Consider the following 22,994-nt stretch of genomic DNA (forward strand, 5'->3'; position numbering starts at 1 on the left):
ATTAGCCCAGTCCTGAGATACTGTGTGGGAGGCATGACGTTTTTGATTGGCAGTGCCAATTGTTTCATAAAAAAACATTCAAATTCAGAATTTTTGTAGCAGTTTTTACCCAGACCAATTCTGATCTAGGTATGATCTAATTAGTGTTCTAAGGTGCATTAATCAATTTTTGACCAGCAAGCGTCAGATAAACTCCAAAACTAACTTGCAGAATCAAAGTATAATTCAAAGCAGAAACAAATATAATCTTTTTCCAAGTAGTTTTGGCTTAAGTGTTAGCAAACAGTTACCCATATACATCCTGAAGACACAGAGCAACATAAGCATGCCAGTGGGAACCCTTTTTTTTTAGCTCTGCTATAAATGTAATTCTTACATTCACTCCACGTGTGTGTGTGTGTGTGTGTGTGTGTGTGTGTGTGGTCCTGCCCTGCCTGTCCCTTTTACACAGACATCGATTCGGCTCTAAGACTACCTCTGCTGCCGTATTAACGGCGGAACAACTCTGTCCTCCCATTCCGTGTTTATACCCTTTGCTTTTATACAGAATGGCACAACATTCTCGCCTTGAACAAGCTGTGTTAAAGGAGGCTAGAAATTAGAAAAGAGGTTAAAAAGTGCAAAATGCTTTTAACACGAATTTGAACTATCGAAATCAAAAGCACGATCAGCGATTCCCCCAGGTAAGATCCTCAGTACACCATCCAATCCACACTGAGAAACGTGATATTCCTGTCTCTTTCTTCAGCAGAAGGGCTGATATCTAGTAGGCCAGTAGCTACTGCTACCACCACTGTGTGTTGGTAGTGGAGATGTTGTTGGGGACCCCGAATTGACTGTGGAGTGTTGAGACCTTGCGTTATATAGGGATGTTTGTGGACCAGTTGGAGCAAGAAGCAAACTGGAAGGGTCTAATGAGATGGACAGACTGAATTATATGTGGCCCATGACTGAGCTGTTCACTATGACTACTGTGAGAGGCACAAACCAGTACTTGTTGGCTCTTACTCTTCTTTAGCACAGGAATGATAGCAGCCTACTTTGACATATTTGGGAATGAAGACCTGGGCAACACCACATATTAAAAATATCCCTAAAGTTAAAGTGTTCACGCCTTGCAGGCTTTGAGAAAGTGATTGTTGCCATGATAACTTTTCTAAGTACCCTGTCGCAGCACACCCACAACAATGCTTGGGTTGTTTTGTCACAGTGCTGTGGTCAGTCTGAAAGTGCTCTTACTATAGTTACTGTGTCACTGGAGACTTATTTAAAGCTATTTCCCACTGGCCAGTTGTCAAATTTGGCTGCAAAAAGGCAGTAATATCTGTTTAATGATGAAATTACATAAAAAACACCAGGATGGCAACACTCACAGAAGATAGGGAGAAATGATTGATGGTAGTAGTGGTAACGCTGTCCACCATGGTTCCCTTTTGTGGTATGGCTTTGATGTGGTTAGCCCGAACTACAACATGGTTATTTAGGGTTGAGTAACTGTACAGTGCAGAGGTGCTGAACTCTAAGCTGCTCTCCTCGTTATGGGGGTCTAATCTGGTCACCATAGGTGGTTCACAGCATAGACGAGACAGTTCTCCCACTGTGGCTGGTGTGTGTGTGTGTGTGTGTGTGTGTGTGTGTGTGTGTGTTTTGCAGGGGAGATGGGTGCATAAAGCTCCATTAAGTGATTACCCTCCACCCACAGCACCCGTTTAGGCCTAGACCGTGCCATTTGGTGGCCATGCACCTCCTCCCCATTGTCTGTGTGTGTGTACATGTGTATGTGCTGGTTTGCAGGGGGTGAAACAGCTGCTGATTATAACGAAGGTGTTTCCTTCCCAAACCTTTTTGTACCATCACAAGCCAAAGCATGTTTGTCATTTACATACACACAAGTCACCCTTCTGTGACTGTTGGTATCTGACTCAACCCTTTGCTGGATTGCCAGAGGGAAGAGGTGGCTCAGCATTCTGCCCTTATCAGTGTGAAGGGGAAAGGCAAGAGGATAGACGGCGAGAGAGAGGGGGACAGAACCAATTATTATTTACGGTTATGTAGAGCTCCACATGTTCGAACATGAAACTACTAAAATCAAACTGCAGGTAGCCGTCATCTGTGGAAATTTAGTTGGCCAATGCCATTTTTCAGCAACACCCAGCTTCACAGGTACATAGTCGACCGTCGTCCAGTGTGAATACAGATTTTACATAATAGCACTAGTGTTCAAGTCTCTTGCGCTTTCCCCAAGCAGATCATTTTCTGGTGTTTTGAGGGTTCAACAAAACAACATTCTGCTCTGTATCCACCAATGCTCTAAGTTTTAGGCTGCTGCTTCACTGGCTTCACTCTGGCCCCCCAACTGCCTGTTGCCTCTCTATAGAGAATCAAGTAATGCTAGACTAATTGGCTTGCTAGTTAACATTCGCAACTGCGCTGACAGCAAACATGAGCTTTGAATATTTTCCTGTACTGTGTAATAATATAAAGTAAAGCCTTCCAACGAATACTCCCTTTGTGAAGAGTTGATTGGAAATGCTGTGTATTAGATAAAGAATTTACATTTTACAGTCACAGCACTAAAAAAGGTAGCATGTAATGAATATGGTTAGTTTCTTTCTTTTTTGTATTCTGTGACACACTTTTTAATATTTTTTTAACCAGGAAAGCCTCATTGAGATTAAAAATCCCTGTCCCTTTTTAAGTTAGCCAAAAGGATAGACTACTGTGGCAACACGACAGAAAGATAAGTTTTGAGGTTTAATACTATAGGTAAACTAAAGGCAGCTACACACCGGGCCGATAATCGGCCGTCGGACAGTCTGGCGAGGTCAGTGACTCGAGTCTGTTCGGTGTGTTTCGTGCCGTCGTCCGTTGGAGGACCTGACATGCTCAGTCGGAGACAGGGCAGTCGGGACTCACCCGGAAATGGCGAGCGGGATGATCGTGACTAAGCCTCTCAAAATCTGACGAAAATCTTTTAAACTGACCTTTGTCGATCTGAAATGAAGACAGATTCAGCAACTGCATGGCCTATTTTTCGCTTAAAATGTTTTCAGAAACACGTTTCGGTGAACTATTTTAGTACAATATGAGATTGTATTCTGAATAAGTCGCCATTAATGGCCGGTTGAAAAATCCAAAATCCGGAAGCAGCAGCCAGACCCACGTCGTGCAATCAGCTGCCGGTTTTCATTTTTTGGGCGACAATAAAGATTAGCGCCGCCTGCTGTTATGGAGACGTATTACGTCTCGTCGCTTTTGGGTGTTCCGAGGCCCTTTTTTGACCAACTCGGGGAGACTGATCAGTGCAACTGCCTTTTCTGCCAACGGTCGGCCGACTGGTTGGTCTGTAACGGCCTTTACAGTAAATTCAGTCGCTGCTTAATAAGTAGGCTATTTGCCTATTGATGCCCAGCCCTTTAAGCAACCTATGTAAACAGTATAATAAGAATACCATCTTATTTAGACTGTGCTCATGTCAGGATCGTGGCAGTCCATGTGTTTTTCTCACTCTTTTACTTTCTCTTCAATTTTATTCTCTGGCAATAACTCTCCGTTCTTTCCAGCCTTCTCCCACTCTCATTTTTCTTTTGCATGCATCATTTATGTTTTCTTATAAGGACCAGGCCTTTGAGTCATACCTCTGTGGTTCTTCATATTTCTGTCGCGGAATTGAAAAGGCGGTTGTGAAACCAGAGGAGACCGTGTAGAGGACTGCGTCATCACTGGAGGACAAACTTCCCCACATCTCTCTCTCTCTATCCTATCCTTCCTGGGTTGTCCCTAGCAACAGCAGAGGCCCGGTGGCATGATGCATGAATACACAGAAATTACTTTCCTTTTTCTTTCTTTGTTGTTTTGCTTTCAAGAACATACAGTCCTGGAACATTTATTGTTGCATGTTATTCAGTTACGGGTTATGGTACATTTGCTGGTGTTAATTTTGGGCATGTGTGCATGTGTTTTGATGCAGCAGTAGTGACTCTGAGCTCCCTGCGCTACAGTACACCTGCCAACATCCCAACACTTGATCATCTTTTTGAATTGCTAATGATGAGTTTTTTTTGTACAATGCCCACCAACCCATCTCAGCTTGTGAAGATGTTGAAGCCGTTAAGCTACGACCCAGCCAGCACTACAGTAGATGAACACCCTCACAGCAAGTCTTCAAGGCTTTATTGTATGTGCAAGTAGCTGGATTATGCTAACTCTTAGCTTTGGTAGTCTCACTCCTTCTCGCTTCCTCTGCATTTTAGGTGTTGCTGGGCTCATTAAATCCCAACTCCAGCAGGGGTATTTTTCCATGAATGTCAGTCCCAACCTGTCTTTCCTTCTCACTCTATTTCACAGCTTGGTCAATGGAGTTTGTGTGTGTGTGTGTGTGTGTGTGTGTGTGTGTGTGTGTGTGTGTGTGTGTGTGTGTGTGTGGATATAGCGATGACAGTGTCTCACCCCTGGGTCTGAGCCAAAGCTCTGCTTTTCTATCCCTTTTGAAACACTGGTCACAATTCCCCTTCCTATTTGGTTTTCTAAGAGCAGCAGTGTATAAATGGAGTCCAATCAATGGCCACTTTTGTGTGGGAAGTGAACTGACAGTCGGCTGAACGCTTGGGCTCGGCTGAGGAACTCTCCAAGGTTGACGTTCTGTGAAAGACTCATTGCCTGGGAATGAGTGGACTGACTGTTTGTTTCATAGACTTCTGAGGGGATTTGTTTGACATTAGATCAATTTCCTCTTCCTGCAAGAGTGTCTAGTAGGGCTGCACAATTAATCAAATTTTAATCACGATTTTGGCTTCCCACGATCAAATTCACGTGATCGAGCGATATTTGTGTAACGTGTTATTAGTGTTTACTAGCGTGACATGCAGCAATGTTTCTGTTGCCTGTAACGTCTGTTTTGGAGCATCAGAGCGCAACGCAGACATTTAAGTGGCACCGTAATGAGGCACCGTAATCCACGTTGCTATTTCGTCCGGTAGATATACCTGGCATTTTAACATGCGCCGTTAACGTGAACAGGAAATTGTGTTGCCTGTATCTTTTCACAGCAAACGCGCATGTGTGGAAAGCGGTCACACAACAGCTGAAATGGCATACTCCTTCATAGTATCCTTCAACAAAGGAGGAATGTAGCACCATATGGATGTGAAAGCAGTTATAATTAGCCTATTTGACAATAAAATTAGTTTTGGTTAAAATCAACAAATAATCATGATAATTAATCGTGATCTGAATATTGATCAAAATAATCGTGATTATCATTTTAGCCATAATCGTGCAGCCCTAGTGTCTAGTCACAATAGTGGAGTCTGGAATCTTATCAGTAATGTATAAATGCTAGTGATTAACAGGAGAAACGGGAGTTTCCCTCTCTATTGTGTCGCCATACAGTAGCTTATAACAGAGATCAAATATAAAACTAGACTGTGATTGTAAAAGCTGGCTGATTGAACTGAATAATGTCAAGGATATTTTGTGAGACATTCAGTGTCTTCAGACACTGCAACATGTATGCCTTTCTACTGAATGCTTGTGTGAGTGTAATGCATGCTTGTTTGAGTTAGGGGCCGCACATCTGTGATTTATCACTAGTGTCACTGAACGTGGCTGCAATGGGAGCCTCTCCCCGAATCGCCACACATCTATTTTTATCAGCTTATTGCTTACCAGCCCACTGGAGTCAGAGTGATTGGGAGATACAACGGATAGATCAAGAGATGGAAGAGAGAGAAAGCAAGGGAAGGCAGCATAGAGGGGAAAGCCCTCTGTGGTCGGCAAACCGATGTCTGTCAGAACAAGATGAGAAAGATTATTTGCCGTGAGCACTGTCTAGATTCTTACATTTATTCCATTTTTCAAGCCACTGACAGAATAATTTTCTTTTTGTAGTAGGACACAATAAATGCAGTAGAGAGTGAGCAAGGAAACTTAGTCAGATAGCGTGGAAATGTACACTAGTGAGGCAAAGATTGGATGATTGATGAGCGCAAAGAAAGCAGAATGTTTAAACCCCCCCCCCCAAAAAAAAGACAGCATGACTTTTGTCGTCAGTTAAATTAGCAGTGTTGTCTTCTCACTATTGTCTCAGCTGCAAAGCTGTTTAACATTGACGCCACACTGGCCAACTGTCAGTCATTAAAGAAGTGCTACAATCTTACAGGCTACACGCCAAACCACACACATACTCCCATTTTCACCCTACATATGGCAGGATCCCACTAGGGTGCTAGTACGATACCTCACACTCTTCCCTAGTGTGAAGGATGATCATAGCAAACAATGGAGTATATGCCTTTTGGAGACTGCTATCACGTTATTTGTGACTTTTTTAAACCAGTATTAAAATAGCTCATGTTATATAGCATTGTATATACTATCTCCCAGACACTGTATTACCCCTATCCCATTTACCTTAAACCCTGAAAAAAAGTGAAAAAAAAAGTCAGCTGAACCAGTTTTCAGATGGAAAAAAAAATTAAATAAAAAAACTTATCTGAGTTAGTACAAGAAATGAAGTGAATACTCACATGAAAGCAATGCTGCCAGTAAATTATTACACACCAGCTGTCACTGAAATTGCCAGCTGCATTTCTTGTTATTGTCTAATTTGCTAACTCCCACAGTGTCTCTGATTTGTTTTCCAGGTACAACACGCACCCCACGTGAAGGAGAAGTTTCTGGCGTGGACTACAACTTCCTCTCAGTGGAGGACTTCCTGAAGTTGGAGAAGAGTGGGACCCTGTTGGAGATAGGAACGTATGACGGTAAATTAGAAAATCACACATTTGGTTGGGTGTAATGTATGTAACTACGGATAAAAACTCATAGAGGTTTACTTGTCTTATAGGTTTCAGATACCTAAAACATCAGTGGCGTTTTAAACTAAGCTTGCTGGCATAGAGATACAGTGGGACTCCACATACTTCCATTCAAACTCCCATAATCCTTCAGTAACACAAATGTACTGAACACCTTTAGTGTTCTCGGGCGACTTTCACTCTTGTTCTCGCTGTGTGTCAATATCATTTATTGTTCACTACATATTTACATTGTCAAATGGCATTGAACCTGACTTTGGACAGTGTGCCAGTTTGCATGGCAGAAAATAACTAAGTCCCTCTTTACCTTCAGCCAGTGCTTAAACTGACCCACCTATGGTACATTATCTGCAAGCAGGCACGGTGTGTCCCTGTCCAGGCCAATCAGCCTGCTTTTTGACAGGTGCACCTGTTGGCACAGCAGGAGGGAACCATGTTTCCTCTCTGCTTCCAGCCGGCGCTCAAAAATACACCTGCCCCCTCTGCCACAGTCAAGTATTGGTGTCTGTCCCCTTGAGTCAAAGAGCACATTCCTCAGTCTAGATTCTGTTTGCATCGACATTCATGAATTACACTGAAAGAAATCCATTGCAGAACGGCAGATATACTACTGTCTGAACGGATAGTCTCCTCAGTACATCACAGTGCAATGCTGCAGAAAGGACAACTTCAGAAGATTCTTCTCATACGGAAACATTGTAATTCTCTCACTTTTTCTTACGCACCGCTATTGCAATCACTCTGTCCTCCATAAATGTAGATGAGAAAGCCCTCCATAACATATTTACCTTCTATCTCTGGGGGGTGTTGAAAGTAGCTCTCGGGCATATTGGGAAACACTGGCTAAAGTAGAAGTAGACGAGAAAAGTGAGTTTGAAAGTTGAAAACGGTGAGGAGTGATTGGCAGTTGCCTTGGGACACGGCTGTAATTACGGCACACCTATCTAGTGTGTATCTTTTAATACAATTGTTGGTGGAAATAGTCGTAATGTGTGGGTAACCTAGTCTTGAAAGGTTTCAATAATTCTTTCCCAGCGCAACGATCATCCTCCCTACTAGCATGCAACTTTTTAGGACAAAAAACGTTGACTTCATATACAGTGTGTAAACTGTATTCAGTCTCTTAAGATTAGACATTCAAATTGAAGCAAAATGATGATTCTGTATCAAACTCACCAAACAGTCACCTGCTCTCGACAACAAAGCCAAAGAATTCTTTACACATCATGACACATGGCAAATGGCATGTGTCACATTACACTTTGCTGATAAACCAAACCAGTCACTACAGACACACTGGAAGGACTGTAAACAACAACACTACCATACATCACCTCCATTCAGTCAGAAAATGTTTAATTAACTGTCTGCTGTGTCCACTTAGCTTGTTCACTGTTCCATAACAAAGGATTTCCCTCTGACGGCAAGCAAGGAGGAGCAAACAAGGCCAACTAGCTTACTCACTTCCACGGATGACCGCATAGAGGAAATCAGAAGTTTTTAAATATCTTCCTTTCACTTTAAAGGCTTCTATATGCTATCTATAGGCAGCATTGGCTTGTAACTGCACGGCTGTGTATTGTCAGTAAATACATTGGTAATATCTCAGTTACTGTAGTTCTCAATTTAATTCAGTTCGTGAGATGATACTATGTTGGGCAAACACAACATGTTGTTTTGGACTATATGAGGATGTGACTGAAAAATGACTAAAATTACAAAACCAGCTTCCAGTTAAAGTCCGTGCGTGGAATAAACTCTTGTGGTGTTTAGGCAACAGACAAGCACAAATATCCCCAAACCTGGAAATTTCCATCACTATGTTTGACTCATAGACTGTATACTTGATCAACTGCAGTTTTTGGCACTTTTTCAGCACCGGTGGTTTCCGCCTTTATATTTTTGATGCCGTTCTGTCACGTTAAGATGTTTGTTTTAAATGTGGCTTTATATTCTGCTATTTAGATGGTACAGTCTCCGTATGTGTGCCTGGTCTAACTTTAGATGAGCATGACTGTTTGTCAAATAAATAATTTCTACTTGTTTTCTCGCCTTTTTGAAACTGTCGGTTTAGCTGTAAGTGTGGTACTGGCTCTAGAGGAAAATTTGTCTGCAAACTGCTTCACAAAATACCAACTTATGTGTGTTCTAATGGTGAAAAATTAGGTAATATTGTTAAGAAACATCATTTAAGTTAAACATGCATTAGTTTGTGGTCAAGTTAAAAAGAAGTTGTCTGAACTTTATTAGGGTCAAACAAGATAGAAATGTAGCTTTGCTTCAGAGATTCAAATTGTCCCATAGACAAACCCAGTCTCTCTATTTGCATACAAAGGCTGTAACTAAACCCCCTCCAACACACACACACACACACACACACACACACACACACACACACACACACACACACACACACAACCATTTGAACCCTTCTCTATCAACCTCCCACTAAAATTCTTTTCTCTTCTCCGTCTTTTTTTAATCCCCCCATCCCTGCCTCCTTTTTTCATTACCTAGGTAACTATTATGGGACACCCAAGCCACCGGTGCAGCCCCCCGGTGGGAAAGTGATTAGCAGTAGCGGCGGTGATGCCCCACTGTCAGACGGGCTCAGTGGTAGCCTGCCGGGCTCGCAGAACTCCACTCCCCTACGCACCAAGTCCTACAATGACATGCAAAATGCTGGAATAGGGCCTGGAGAGCAGCAGCAGCAGCAGCAGGAGGACGACGAGGACCTTCCTGACATGAACAGTAGCTTTACAGGTACGTACAGGGGACAGGCAGGAATGTTATGTGGCTGGATAATGAGAGGACAGTGGAATAGATGCATGTCTTTCCAGGTTTTAGCTTATACTTACGTCACAGGGACCAGTACAAGAGTACAATTTCGACATAGTAAGATTGCCAGACTAAAACCTGAATAGTAAGGATGTCAGTTTTACAAAGTTTTACATTCAACATGATTTAAAGTCCTAAAAGTAGAAAGTGGAATCTATATTGTAACTTCTCAAATGTAACAATTTGCTTTGTTGTTATAATTAAATAGAGACTTTTAATGACGAGTACTACTCAAAACAATTTTAAATTTTATTAAATTTGTGTCTTTTGTGACTCTCGAAGAGGGATTTGTCAAGTCTGACCAAATAACCCTAATGATGTCATCAGGGTTATCTCTGCTTGGTTTTGGTGACTACAAATTTCTAACAGATAGCTTGCATTTACAAACTGTAAGGTTTGAAAGCCATGGACGTTTATCAGACAGGTAGGGTCTAATGATATACATTATCCAGTGCATTATGGGAAATGTAGGATCCAGTGTTTTTGGGTCTTGACCAATGATAGGAGTTTAAGGTGCTGGCACCAAGCAGACGGAAAAGAATTAGTTGCAACGAAGGCCGACTGTGGTGTCTCTTCATGTCGCCTGTGTCTTGGCCTAAAGTTGCACTTGAACACAACGCAAAGACTACAGTCGACGGCCTACCACATACGTTCTGACCCTGCGTGAGAGGAAATAACTCTCCTTTCCAGCAGGCGACAGTAATCGATTCCTCATTCAAAAAGGGAACCCGGATAAGCAAAACGTTGCTTTGATACAAACAACAAAACAGCATTTGCCAGAACGGGAGATGGCGGAGGGACCAAGTAGCGCTAGTTAGCTAGCTCGCTAATTCCACCCAACATGCCTTCGTGTTACACTGGTTACAAAGTTGTCACCCATCTGGCAATAACAATGTGCTTTTCTTACGCTGTGACGAGTGTGTGAATATAACATTAAGTTGTTAAATGTTAGAAATTTAGTGACCGGCCGGCCAACTGGCTAGTTAGCTAGCTTGCTACGGGGCTTAGAGCCTTCTGTGTGTGCCTTCTTGACAGTCGTTTGCTTGCTTTCCTCACTACCGCTTTTCTTCTCGTGCACTAATTTGCTTAAGCTGAATAGCCCAATCAGATGGATTCCTCTCACCGACATCTCCAACGCCCGGAAAAAAATAAATTGGGGTCGACGAGTAGCGACGGTGCGTGACACACCGGACGCTCACGAACACTGAAGATCTCCTTGGTGTACTGTGTCAGCAACTTAAAGTCAGGAATTCTTGGCCCCTGCTGCTTTAATATTTATCCTTTTATTGTTTTATCTGTCCCTCTCAGGTCCCCCAACTTTATGCAGGTGCAATACCTAATAGCTGGAATACCCCTTCACGGAAATCCTATTGGGTTTTATATAGTTGTAAGACAAAACAAGAAATTTCAAAGCCATCACATAAGACTGTTGTGCCTTATAATTGACATTTGTCCTGTGCTGTTTTTGTCTTATCTACTAAACAACTGATTAGTCTGAACATATTTGATAGGTGAATCAATAATGGAAGCAACCCACCACACCCAAAACACATTAAAAGATGCACTTAAAATTGATCACTCAGACTAGAGTGCGGATCGGGCCGCATTTTTCTGTCCGAGCCTGGCCCTCGTCCGACAGGGCAGTAAACGAACCCGACCCGAGTCTGACAGGCATTAAGATATTTATCTCCGAGCCCGACACAGTTAAAATCTAATACAAATACAGTTTAAAACGCCACACGCTCAATGACACATGTACGTTTGTTTGTGTGGAAAGCTTTTATTAAGCAACTGTAGGAAGGCATTCGGAAATGTCAACAGATGAGCGCATCAGCACACACTGGGCAACAAGCGTACATTAACACAAGCACGGAATAAGCTGTTTTAAATAAAAAATGTTCAATGCCTTATGATGTGACCAAGCCCGACCCATACCCGAACATCATTTCTAAATATTTGTCCGAACCCGGCCTGGCCCGCCGGGTCCCGTCAGGCTCGAGTCGGGTATCCATCCTCTAACTCAGACTGTGCAATATTGAAATGCAATATGAATGCTAAACCTTGCAAATACAGTTGATTTGAAGTCTGGACTCAAGCTGGGCTACTAAACAGCCTGCACAGTCCTTTTCTCTAGCTGTCTGGTTCAGCACAGATGTGCTTTTTTTTTTCTGCTAAGCAGCTTCACACTGTGAGTACAGAGGTGAAATCCAATAACAAGCGGTCACTCAAGGCACATCTAAAACTAATTCTGAAGCCAGGTGTAAACATCAGTGCATCTCCAATGGACTTAAATATAGGCAACATACCAGGCCGGAACAGGCCTCAAGGCTGGAACTATATATATATATATATATATATATATATATTTTATACTTAAATTTGGCATCTTTGCAGAGGCAACGGCCAATATGAAGTGCCACATTTGGCATTGGTCAACACAGTGTGAACAGGCTAGCTAGCTTCACCTGTCTAGGTTTTTCCACCTTCTCACCAATTTTGCCTGAAACTAATCAGCAGCTGTCATGTGACTGGCTGCATGCTGCTTATTGTTGGTTTATTGTCATTTTCTTTTACTAGCAGTAGTTGTGTATTAACTCCTTGTTTTGCAGAACTTACACCATGATTCAGGTGCTACTGTAGCTATAGAAATAAAGTTGTTGTTGTTGTTGTTGTTGTTATTATTATTATTATTATTATTATTATTATTATTATTGTGATTATTTGCTGGTGTGGACACTTAAAACAACCTGAACAGTGAGTACACAGGCAGTTTGCAGAGTTGTCTTCAACAGCAGCCTGAGAACATGCTGTGTTGTGTTTTATTTAAGATTATAGCATTAGAATGTGATCCTTTCTGCACCGGGGAGATCAGCAGATACTGAATTCTGATGGATAAAGTGGGTGGGGATGCAAGTGGAGACAATGTAGCAGGACATTAACTAGAAAGAGGGAGTGGCTGGGAAAGGCCAAAGTGGGCAAGTCTGAAAAGGATTGGACAGAGAGAGTCAGAGAAGCAAGGGAGGATTGTATTTTGCGAAGGAGGATAAGCTCAGAAAATGAAGAAGTAGGAGAAAGAGCACAAAGGAGGTGAAGAGAGAGCGGCAGAGAGAGCACTTTGGTGTGGCGAGGGGCTGCAGAATACAAGAGCTTCTTTGATTGGTGAGTAAGTGGTCTCTGGGTTTGACTACAACTGCCTGTATCTATGCGCCTAAAAATGTAAAATAGTGCCATCTGGCTGCAAACAGCAGAGGGTGGATGACTGAGCAGCCTCCATTTTTGAAATGATTCTTAATGATATCATTAGTACTTGGTAGGTCATTTGTGTCTTAGAGGGAAATTTATTTGATTAATTTGGATGCGTGATGCTGACGTCAATGCTGTTTTTTTTAAGGTGCTCTGTTGGTGATGATTTTGAATAGTATTACTTTCTCCTTTTTTGATATCTCATCTTGTGTGTTAGTAGGTCAGTGGGCATTGTAAGGAGGTTGACTCAGCCCTTAAGCCATTTCTGCCATGTTTGTTTGCATGCCGTTTTTAGAAGGTGGGACCAAAAGTTGTTTATTTACCGTCTGTGATTGTGTGAGCTCTGTGGGCGCCAGTCAAGTGTGAGTGTGAAAATGAGATAACAGGAAACTAGGTGATAGCACTTCAGAGGCCACCGTTTTAGGTGTGAACTGCCCACTCAGTAAATGTCTTTATAGCTGTAAGAAGTGTGACACAGTCGTGTAGCTAGCTTTCTAGAAGCAAAGATAAAGCTTCCTAAAAACTCTTGAACTACTCTCATCTTGGAAGAATTTGGACTGCACAGGTAAAAGAGATTTTTCATTGATGTGGACTCTTAGAAACACAATGACAGTGAAATTGTAAATTTTGACACCCTTTTCCATTTTTGAATTTTCTTTTTTCTTCATGCTGTAAATACTAGTGGCGTCATGCTCCTTAGAAATAACCTCATCAATAACTCAGGGAGGTATGAGGTGAAAGCAATTATTTCAGCAAAAGCCTTTTGTAGTTGACATCTTTGGTTTTGAGGCTCCTCTAGTGGCACCCAAATTGTTTTCACTGCTAATTTTTTGGTTCCTGAAAGTGTTTTCAGCATCCTTTTTAACCAAAAATGTTCTTAACACCAAGTCACGTTTGCCTTAAATCTCCTAGGAGATTCTAGTGAATTAGACGAGATTCATCTCTTCGCCCCCCGCAAGAGTGACCCGCCCTACATTGGGAGAACCCCCTCACCATCGGCCACCACGGAGAGCACTCAGCAGTCACACTCTCACCTGAGCCATCCTCCCCCGGAGGACCCGCTGGGACCTCTGCCTGACAACTGGGAGATGGCCTACACCGAGAACGGAGAGGTCTACTTTATAGAGTAAGTAACTCAAGGCATTTACACTCCGACAGTGTTCACTTCTTGGTGAATGTTGCTGTAGCCATTGCGTAAGCTTCACTTAAATGTCCTGGAAGTTCCCAAGCGCTGATATTTAAAAAGAAAATCCATGCGTATGTACATACAGTATGTAGTTTGTAATCAGACATCAAGTATAGAAACAAGGCAAATCTTCTCAGGCTTTCATACATTTACCTATTCAGTTGTAGTTGCAGATCCATGTTTTTACTTCATATAATATACAGGTACGTTGTTGTGGACACTAATTAAAAGCTTTAGAAAGTGTGGAATAAAAAAAAAAAAGTCCTACATTATAAACAACATAATGGCCCATAAACAAAGAAGAAGTTACTCACATGCAGCCACTATACTTTAAGGCTTATAGGTAAACTTGAATAAGAATATGGGAAATTACCTATCTGCATGATAGAACTTTGTCAAGAAATTGATCACGGGTAAACTGCAGACGGCGACCTGGTTACATTTTCTAGGTGCGCCATTTTGCTCATTTTACTGTTACTCATTAGACCTAGATCCAAACACATTCAAAATACTGAGTATCATGAGGTACTGTAATACATACTGTGACCCTGTGAGATTCGGTTGTCCATTAATGAAGATTCTTAAAGGATAGTCCAGGGTTAGTAATTTATAAAAGACTCTAATTCTGTGCTTTACAGACAGCAGCTTTTGTCCATCCAAAAGTTGCGGTCTGTTATTAAAGTAAATGTTCCTAGAAAAGAATTATACTAGAGTTCTTTGTGTGTTCTTGGGCTGTAATTTTGTGGAAAAAAATTGTTATGAAGGCACTTATTTTCAGTCCTATTGACTTTCATTAATATAATTAACAGATAACCACCCTTCAGTTCATTATAAACCACCAAAATCTTCATCTAAAAATGTGCACTACAATCTTTAAATCCTGTCAAATTCTTAGAAATCCTTCTCGCTACATACCAGATTTTTCCATTATTTCAATCACTTCAAGGTAATATTTTGTGTGCATTTTCTGTTTAGCCACAATACAAAGACCACCTCCTGGATAGACCCTCGGTGCCTGGACAAGCCTCAGAAACCCCTGGAAGAATGTGAAGACGATGGTACGTTCATCTTTGAGCATGATTACCTAAGAGATTATGTGCGTTTTATGTCAAATCCTCTACATATGTGTTACACTCCTTTTAAACACAAACCGCCTTTAGGTGTCAGTGTTGTCAATGGCGAGCATTCACTTGGTGGCACTGCTCTGCTATGCTCCTTCTTTTAGCTGTTTGTCAGAGCAAGATGCCCCACAATTTCATGGAATTAACGGCATCATTCATGTACCTCAAAAAAAGTAAGGCCCTCCCTGACCTAAACTGAGGTGTCGTGCCTGCTCATAGATGGTAAACCTCAAATAGGTGCATACAAACACAGACACATAAATACATTCCATTTATTTCCTTCTGGAAGATGCATTACTACCGTACTCACACAATGAAATGTGATAACTAATGGCGTGTTCCCACCAAACGCATTTCAGGCAAATTCGCAAGGTGATATTAATAAATGATTATTAATCCAGAGATTTTCCAATGAATCTGTGACTTCCACACCAGGTACAAGGTTGTCAAAAGTATCGATACTTTTTTGTTACTTTTCGATACTTTTTTAAATGATTAGATCTCAAAACATTTAGGATTTGTAATAGTTAGTAATGTTAACATTATTGCAGACACATTGGTATGTGTTCAGTGACTTTTCCTGTACTAGCACTGTGTGTAGGTTGTTAATAAATAGGGAAGAAAAAGAAATGACTATCTAATGACTACTATGACTAAATAATGACTATATGACTATTTTTTGTATTGAAATTTTAAATTCTGACAACCTTAGTGATAACAGTTGTCATGTCATTAGCTGGGATTTTCTTTTATTATTTAGGTTAAAAAGAAACCCCAATTCTTCTGCCTCAAACCACACCCAGAGATCCAGTAATTTGGGGGAAAACATTCCTTGAGATTTTTGTCACATTAGGCCAAGGCTCTGGCTTTGAATAAATCTCAGATGTAGTTGACTGACTCACAGATGTGCACCTTTCCGCCCACTCTGCCCCCCTTCTCTTTCCATTTAACGACGATCCTGTGCTGCTGTGCTGTCCATCCTGCTGAGTAGAAGGGGTACACACAGAGGAGCTGGACAATGATCTCGGTAGGATCTTCTTTCATCTTTTACACCACTCTGCTGGCACACAAATACATTCACCATCCCACCACCAGTGTCACCATGAGTTGGCACACATCTGATTCATTATCACAATTCAAAAGGTTTCGGCTGAATTTAGAAAATGAGTAAACTATGACTGACTACGACAATGACGCTAATCATCTATAAATGACACATTATGCCACGCTGACAGAGATTTGACCTTAACCAAGCCTAGTCTCAGTATGTAGCTTTTACTTTTAACAAACACACGCTGTGTGTGATCAGTAAGCCAGCCTTGAACACAACTGTCACCAGCAAACTAGACACTCATACCAGCATGTCATACATAAGAGACGAGGGCGGCTCCGAGGAAGATCGTTACAATGATGATTTCCTAATGGGTGTCTGTCTGAGCCAGACGGCATCATGCCTTTTTTCCTGAGGCCCATCAACACCCTAACTAGCCTATCAGACACAGCAGCACGGCCACTTGTGCAGGATAAATGGTGTCTGGAGACTGTTCCCTGCACTGTTATGCACGGGTAATGAATTATGTCATTCCATTAGGGGAGCTATCTGATTAATGATTGTAGTAGCCCTTTATGATGAACATGTTTTGACCTGAAAGTATGTTAAAACACGGGCAAAAAATGATGAATACATACACACATTTCATATTATCCTCTTGTCTTTTTATAGAATTTGGAATAACTGAATGTTTATTGACAAGTGAAAGAATGAAAGTTCTTCTTTGAGCTTGATTTGTAACAAGTTTCAGTTTTGTTAAAGGATTTGAAAGGTTTTCATTTGCCCCGGCGTCAGGGACTTATTCAGGAACCCTATTTTAAGTTTCGGAACCAGATATGTTTTTTAATCATCTGCTAAAGCTGCATTAATCAATATTTGACATTGAGTCTAATAACTAAATGTCATATGAAAAGGGTCACCCACAGAGAACTATCACACTGCTTTTAGCCTCTTCATATCTCTTATTTCCAGCAGCAGGCAGCTGTTTACAGCAACAACAGTAACTACAGAACAGACAGAACATCACGTGCAAAAAAAAGTTAACAACGCACAGTAAAGGCGAAGCCGGCATCTACAGATCTTCAGTCTTGTTAGCAGCTCCCTTCGTTAAGCATCTTAAACGGCCCTCATGTTATAACCATCAGATCAGACAATTCCATAAGACAGCCCTCGACTGGATGAATATGTTCAATAAATATTGATCAGCAAAATCCAATAGAGGTGGGAAAAGGAACGCAATTAACTTCAGCTCTCTGAGGAGGAGCAGACTCAAGCATTTTATGAACGCACAGCGCACACAGATGCACACAGTGTGCAACTGTGATACATACTTACTCAAGAGAAATCAATTGCAGCACAGTATTAAAAAAAAAAAAAAAATGATGCAGATACTTGAACATGTAATTCATCATGCTTGACTCCCCCTTAAATTCAAAATATGTTCTGGAAGGTGGGATGTGGGAAGAGGGACACAGTGTGAAAAACACAGCTTAATGAGTGACATTTCTCACTCTCTCTTTCTCATTTGGGTTTCCAATCACTGAAATGTATGTATTGTTAAGATGTTTATGTCCTTTCTCCACTTTCACACACACACACACACACACACACACACACACACACACATGCAATCACACACAGGTGCTCCTCCAGGAGCAGAACTAGTGCAGTGTGAAATCAAGTGGGTGATTAAAATTTTGTGTGAGGCGATGCAGGACCACATTCCATTTAATGTTCCAGTTCAAAAATCTGAATGATAATTCACCATGCCTGCTTTGTGGGTTCACCCTGTAGAACGACACTGTCACTGTAACCTTGCATTCCTTTTTAGCTGCATGTGCTTTTGTGTTGAATAAGAAATAAAGAAGAATATGGAATTAAGAGTAACTCAAGTTGCTTGCGAGACTTAAAGTGCCCATATTATGAAAAAAACAAACACTTTTTCTGGGATTTGGGGTGTTCTTTTGTGTCTCTGGTGCTTCCACACACATACCAACTTTGAAAAAAATCCATCCATGCTGTTTTGAGGGAGATACAATTTCTGAATGTGTCCTGCCTTCAGTCTCTGGGTGAGCTGTTCAAAATCTGCACGGCTTGTGACGTCACAAGCCGAAACGAGCTGGCTAACCGCAGCCATTAGCTCCGTAGCGTTAGCATGCCCTTCGCTAATGCTAACGCTAGCATGCTACCTCGTTCTCAATAGCAAAGCACTGCTACAACACACAGAAGTTCACCATAATCTACAAAAGAACTACTTACATGTGCGCCCTCATTTAGAAGTCTCCCAGCTAATCCTGCCTTGTAACTGACCGAAGTTGGAGAAACAGCCTTTCTTTTACTGTCTATGGAGCTAGCTAGCTGACATGATCTACAATCAAAGATAGTACAGAAGAAGAAAAGAGGTCTCACTCTGTAGCTAAAACAGAGACCAGGTGAAAAGAGGATCTGCAGCAGTGAGAGAGAGCTGTGCAGTACAACAAAAATGTGGTGTTTTTTGAAAATTAAACCATGTAAACCTATTCTGGTACAACCTTAAAATACAATTATGAACCTGAAAATGAACATAATATGGGCGCTTTAAATTGACGACTCAGATTGCAGATTTTTGTCTGTGGCTGCTCTAAATCCATTTAGCTGACAAGTCATGGCTACCTGGTCTGACAAATTGTAATCTGTAGTGTCATGTACATACAATTTAAACTTTCCCATCTGTCTTTTTGCATCTGCTTTGACTCCACTCCAACCAAGGGCCCTCATCTTTAGAAAGCAGAGGGAGGCTCTCCAAGTTGGATGATTGTAATTACCATCTACTTGCATACAGTGTGAGGCTTAATTGGCTGAGGGTAATGATATGTAAAACTGATAGATCACAGGAGATGATTATTGGACAATATGTGTTTGTAGCCAATTAGAAGGCTCTGACATTATCTATGTGGAGGCCAGCCAATAATCAATGCTGCAGTAATCAGATGGCTCTGTTGGCGTTAACAGCATCACTTTCACTGGCAAACACTGTAGAAATACAGCAAGATTGCACCCTCGGGCAATTACATGCTGTTGAAGTGGGCCCAGTCATAGTCAGATATTTTCCCAATTAGCGTTGATTGCGACGAAGTTCACTTTTACTGTCTGTAAAAGTGCCTGCAGATGTGTGCTAGCATCACTGTGAGTAGGCAGCCACTTTCAATGTCATCTCCTCAAATGAAGCAGGTTTTCAGTCGAATCAAGTTGCAGTCTTTTAGTCCACGAAAGGTGACTCATGTGAAAAATGAAAGACACAAACTTTAGCAGACAGAGAGACCCCAGCCACACTATCATTGTGTTTAGCCAAGGGCAGGTATCTTTTCACTAATATAGGAATCAAATGAATTAGAAATGTGTGTTTTTCATAATCTATGGACTCTCATTGGTATGAGGTTATGTCATTATGTAAGAAGAAAAAACATCCAATCATTTTCTCACTTTTCCCTGCACATTGTCAGACTCGAGTCTTTTCAAATCAAGCATTTTTTGTGTGTGTTTTTGTACAATGGTTTCAAAGCCTTGATTATGCCTACTCCTCGCTCTCCTCAAGTTCCCCCTCTTTTTTACCTTTACCTGTATGGCCTTCCTTGCTTTTTTTTTCTTCTCATTCTCTCTCTGACCCCATCACCATTCCTTTCTCCCACCTCCTTTCATATCTCCATTCCTCCATTCATTCATCTATCCCGCCCAAGGGGGTCTTGCTCTGTTCTTATCTGATGTGTGGAAATGTCAGCAGTGTGAGGGGACAAGGAAGGGGGGGGGGGATGGGGCTGTGAAGCTGTTGAGTCTCTCTGGCCCTGGAGACTGACTGACACAATAAAGAGGCAAAAGGTCTCTACTGGCCTCGCCTCTAATGGCTCAGTACATTGCCTGCAACTTCACAGCCTTGAGTTTTCCATGTTTACTCTGTCTCGCTCACTTTTCTCTCTCTCTCTCTTTTTTTTTTTTTTATTTTTTTTTTTTTAGAACTTCCACAAGGATGGGAGAAAATAGACGATCCAGTGTATGGGGTCTACTATGTTGAGTAAGTGATGTACAGTATGTAAAGGCATTCAACACCACACAAGAAAACTCATATGCAAATGCTCATGCTCACACTGCACATGGAGAAAGAAAAAAACATGAATAGAAATGCTTTAATACATTTTCATTCTAATAAAAGAAACAGTGGACCTTACTGTAAGAAGGAGCTGCTCTAATGTATGTACAGTTCTGCTTTAAGACGTCACAGCTAGATTTCGCTGCATCTATTTTGGTCTTTTGTGTTTTTGAAAATGTAGGCCATTTTGTTTGTCATTTTCATTTGGGAAAACGTGTGTGTGTGTGTGTGTGTGTGCGCGTGCGCGAGAGAGAGAGAGCGTGTATATCTGTGCATCTCATCTTGTGTCAAGCCCCTGGGCCTCAGCATTAATACAAATGTGTTTCATGCGTTTTTGATGTTGTTCAAAGCAGCACCTGGGGGCTCAATGCTGTGGCATTTCAATTTCTTACCCTCTTTATCTCTGCAATATTTATGTTATCCTAATATACATTATACCGGTTCCTTCATTTGCTGTACAATGTGTGTGTGCTTTCAGGTGTAATTTCACGGTGCTGGTAGGTTAGTGGAAACCTCCCAGGGTTGGGGTGTGATTTGAAAGATGTTTGTAGCTTTTCTGAATGAAGTCGTCATCAAAATGGGATTTATTTGATGTGATTTGTGGGCGTGATTGTGTTACGCATGTTTCAGAGAGGGGTTCCTGTGTGAGAATGGATGGATACATGTGTATTGTGCCACTGTGTATTAATCAGAACTTATCACCATGTGTCCCCTCCCTCTCTTTGACCCTATCTCTCTTTTTTATTGCCTTATCCTCTCCTCTGTCTGTTTTCCCTCCCTGCTGCGCTCCACTTTCCTGCTGATATTTACTTCTTGTCCTACATCCTGTTTTCTATTCTTATTTTCTGTTCCTATTATTCATTCCTCCTGTCCTTCATTTCTTATTCCTCAACCTCCATCCACTCATTCCTCCTTCCACTGTCCCAAAGTCATATCAACAGGAAGACCCAGTATGAGAATCCAGTGTTGGAGGCTAAGAGGCGCAGGCAGCTGGAACAGCAGCAGCCTCAGCAGCCTCAGCCCCAAAGCCAGCAGCCACCTGAAGGTGAGCGCTACATCCGAGGTTCGTTCACAAGCCCCTACCAAGGGCGTCATTTCCTTTCTTTATATTCATGTGTGCGATTGAGTTGTCTGCATATGCCTTTGTATGTGTGTGTGTGAGAGATTGTGTCTTTATAGCAACTATTGCTACAGTATTACTTGTCGCCTGCTACTGCCTTATGATTTGCTAAGTGCCCTTCCATAAAGGCATAACTATTATTTGTGGCTGTATCACACAGCCTTTTTCAATTTAATTTATGTTTTCTGTGTTGCTTTCGGACACTTGTTTGTGGTAATAACTTGAAAGCTTTTTTTCTTGGGTGAAGACAGGTAAGTTTGTCTTCAACTGAAAAGGATCTGCCTGCTAAAGGGAGTTTCTTTGCTGCTTTGTGTCTCTTAAGAAAGCACTGAGTGCTACCAGTAATAACAGGGATGATTTAGCTCACACAGCTGCCAACACACAAATAATACGTAACCTTAGGTTGCTCTTGATTCCTGTCTTAAAGTGCTCATATTATGCTTTTTGGCTTTTTCTTTTTCCCTTATTGTGTTCTATATCTTTTTGTGCACGTTAAAGGTTTACAAAGTGAAAAAGCCCAAAGTCCACCCCAAAGGGACTTACCACCTCCAACAGAAAACGCTGTTCACCAACTGCTCCAAACAGCTCCACTGTAGTCCAGCCTTTACTTCCGTGACGAACGTGCGTCACTTTGTAACACATGTTATAATGCTCGCCTAGCTGCTAGCGTGGCACACCCTCATACTCTGCTTCTGACTGGGTAGTAGTCCTTACCTAGCTACTGCGCATGTGCGACTCCCAACAAAGATGGAACAGAAGTGAGATACCTCACTCTGTAGCTAAAACAGAGAGCTCAACACACAGGGTGAAAAGAGGAGCTGCAGCAATGTGCAGTACAACAAAAATATGGTGGTTTTTAAACCATGTAAACCTATTCTGATATAACCTCTAAATACTATTATGAACCTGAAAATGAGCATAATATGAGCACTTTAAATCGTATGCATTTACAGGACGCCCTACAAGAGAGATTAATTGTAAATGCAGGCCGGCCCACATGGGAACTCTCCTGTTGCGCGCCACCTTCCACTCAGTCAGCAGAAATCATTCGATTCACCCCGTCTGAAAACTCAATCTCTCTTCCAAAGAACTCAGTACCTTCAAACGGGATTTTCACCCATTTTTTTTCCACTTCTGCATTGATTCTATCTCACTGTTAGGAATATTAATGAAGGGTTGTAGTCTGATCAGTGCTGTGATGCCGTAACAAGGTGATTAATCAAAGCAGTAGCCATTGTAAGGAAATGGGTCGCTCTATTTTTACACACCTCAATTTTTATTCAATAGGGAGATGAGAAACAGTGTTAAAAGCTTCATGAAGTTTGTGCGACTTATTTAACCTGAGGTTATATGTAATCTGAAGCTCTAGTGTAGGTTTAACATGATATCTTGGTAGTCGAGAGTTTTTTTTAACCACTTCCATTCACATAGTGCTCTGTGGGAAGGTTTTGTGACTAGATATCAGGAAGACATCATACCAGGAAATGTATCCGT

General features: G+C 41.6%; 1 protein-coding gene across 7 annotated transcripts in view; it reads left to right on the top strand.

Annotated features, from left to right (window-relative positions):
- magi1b (membrane associated guanylate kinase, WW and PDZ domain containing 1b) overlaps window positions 1-22,994 on the top strand; it is a 153,131-nt gene that overhangs the window by 92,474 nt on the left and 37,663 nt on the right. For 6 of the 7 annotated variants that reach the window (XM_078247927.1, XM_078247928.1, XM_078247921.1 and 3 more), the window contains exons 3-9: window positions 6,645-6,764; window positions 9,336-9,581; window positions 13,812-14,025; window positions 15,061-15,143; window positions 16,198-16,233; window positions 20,248-20,305; window positions 21,310-21,443. In XM_078247927.1, coding sequence (XP_078104053.1) covers window positions 6,645-6,764; window positions 9,336-9,581; window positions 13,812-14,025; window positions 15,061-15,143; window positions 16,198-16,233; window positions 20,248-20,305; window positions 21,310-21,443 — 891 coding nt within the window. The remainder of the gene's footprint in view (window positions 1-6,644; window positions 6,765-9,335; window positions 9,582-13,811; window positions 14,026-15,060; window positions 15,144-16,197; window positions 16,234-20,247; window positions 20,306-21,309; window positions 21,444-22,994) is intronic. The other variant, XM_078247923.1, reaches the window with a different exon arrangement.

This window comes from Sander vitreus, chromosome 4 (genome assembly GCF_031162955.1).
Source record: "Sander vitreus isolate 19-12246 chromosome 4, sanVit1, whole genome shotgun sequence".
Lineage (NCBI taxonomy): Eukaryota > Metazoa > Chordata > Actinopteri > Perciformes > Percidae > Sander > Sander vitreus.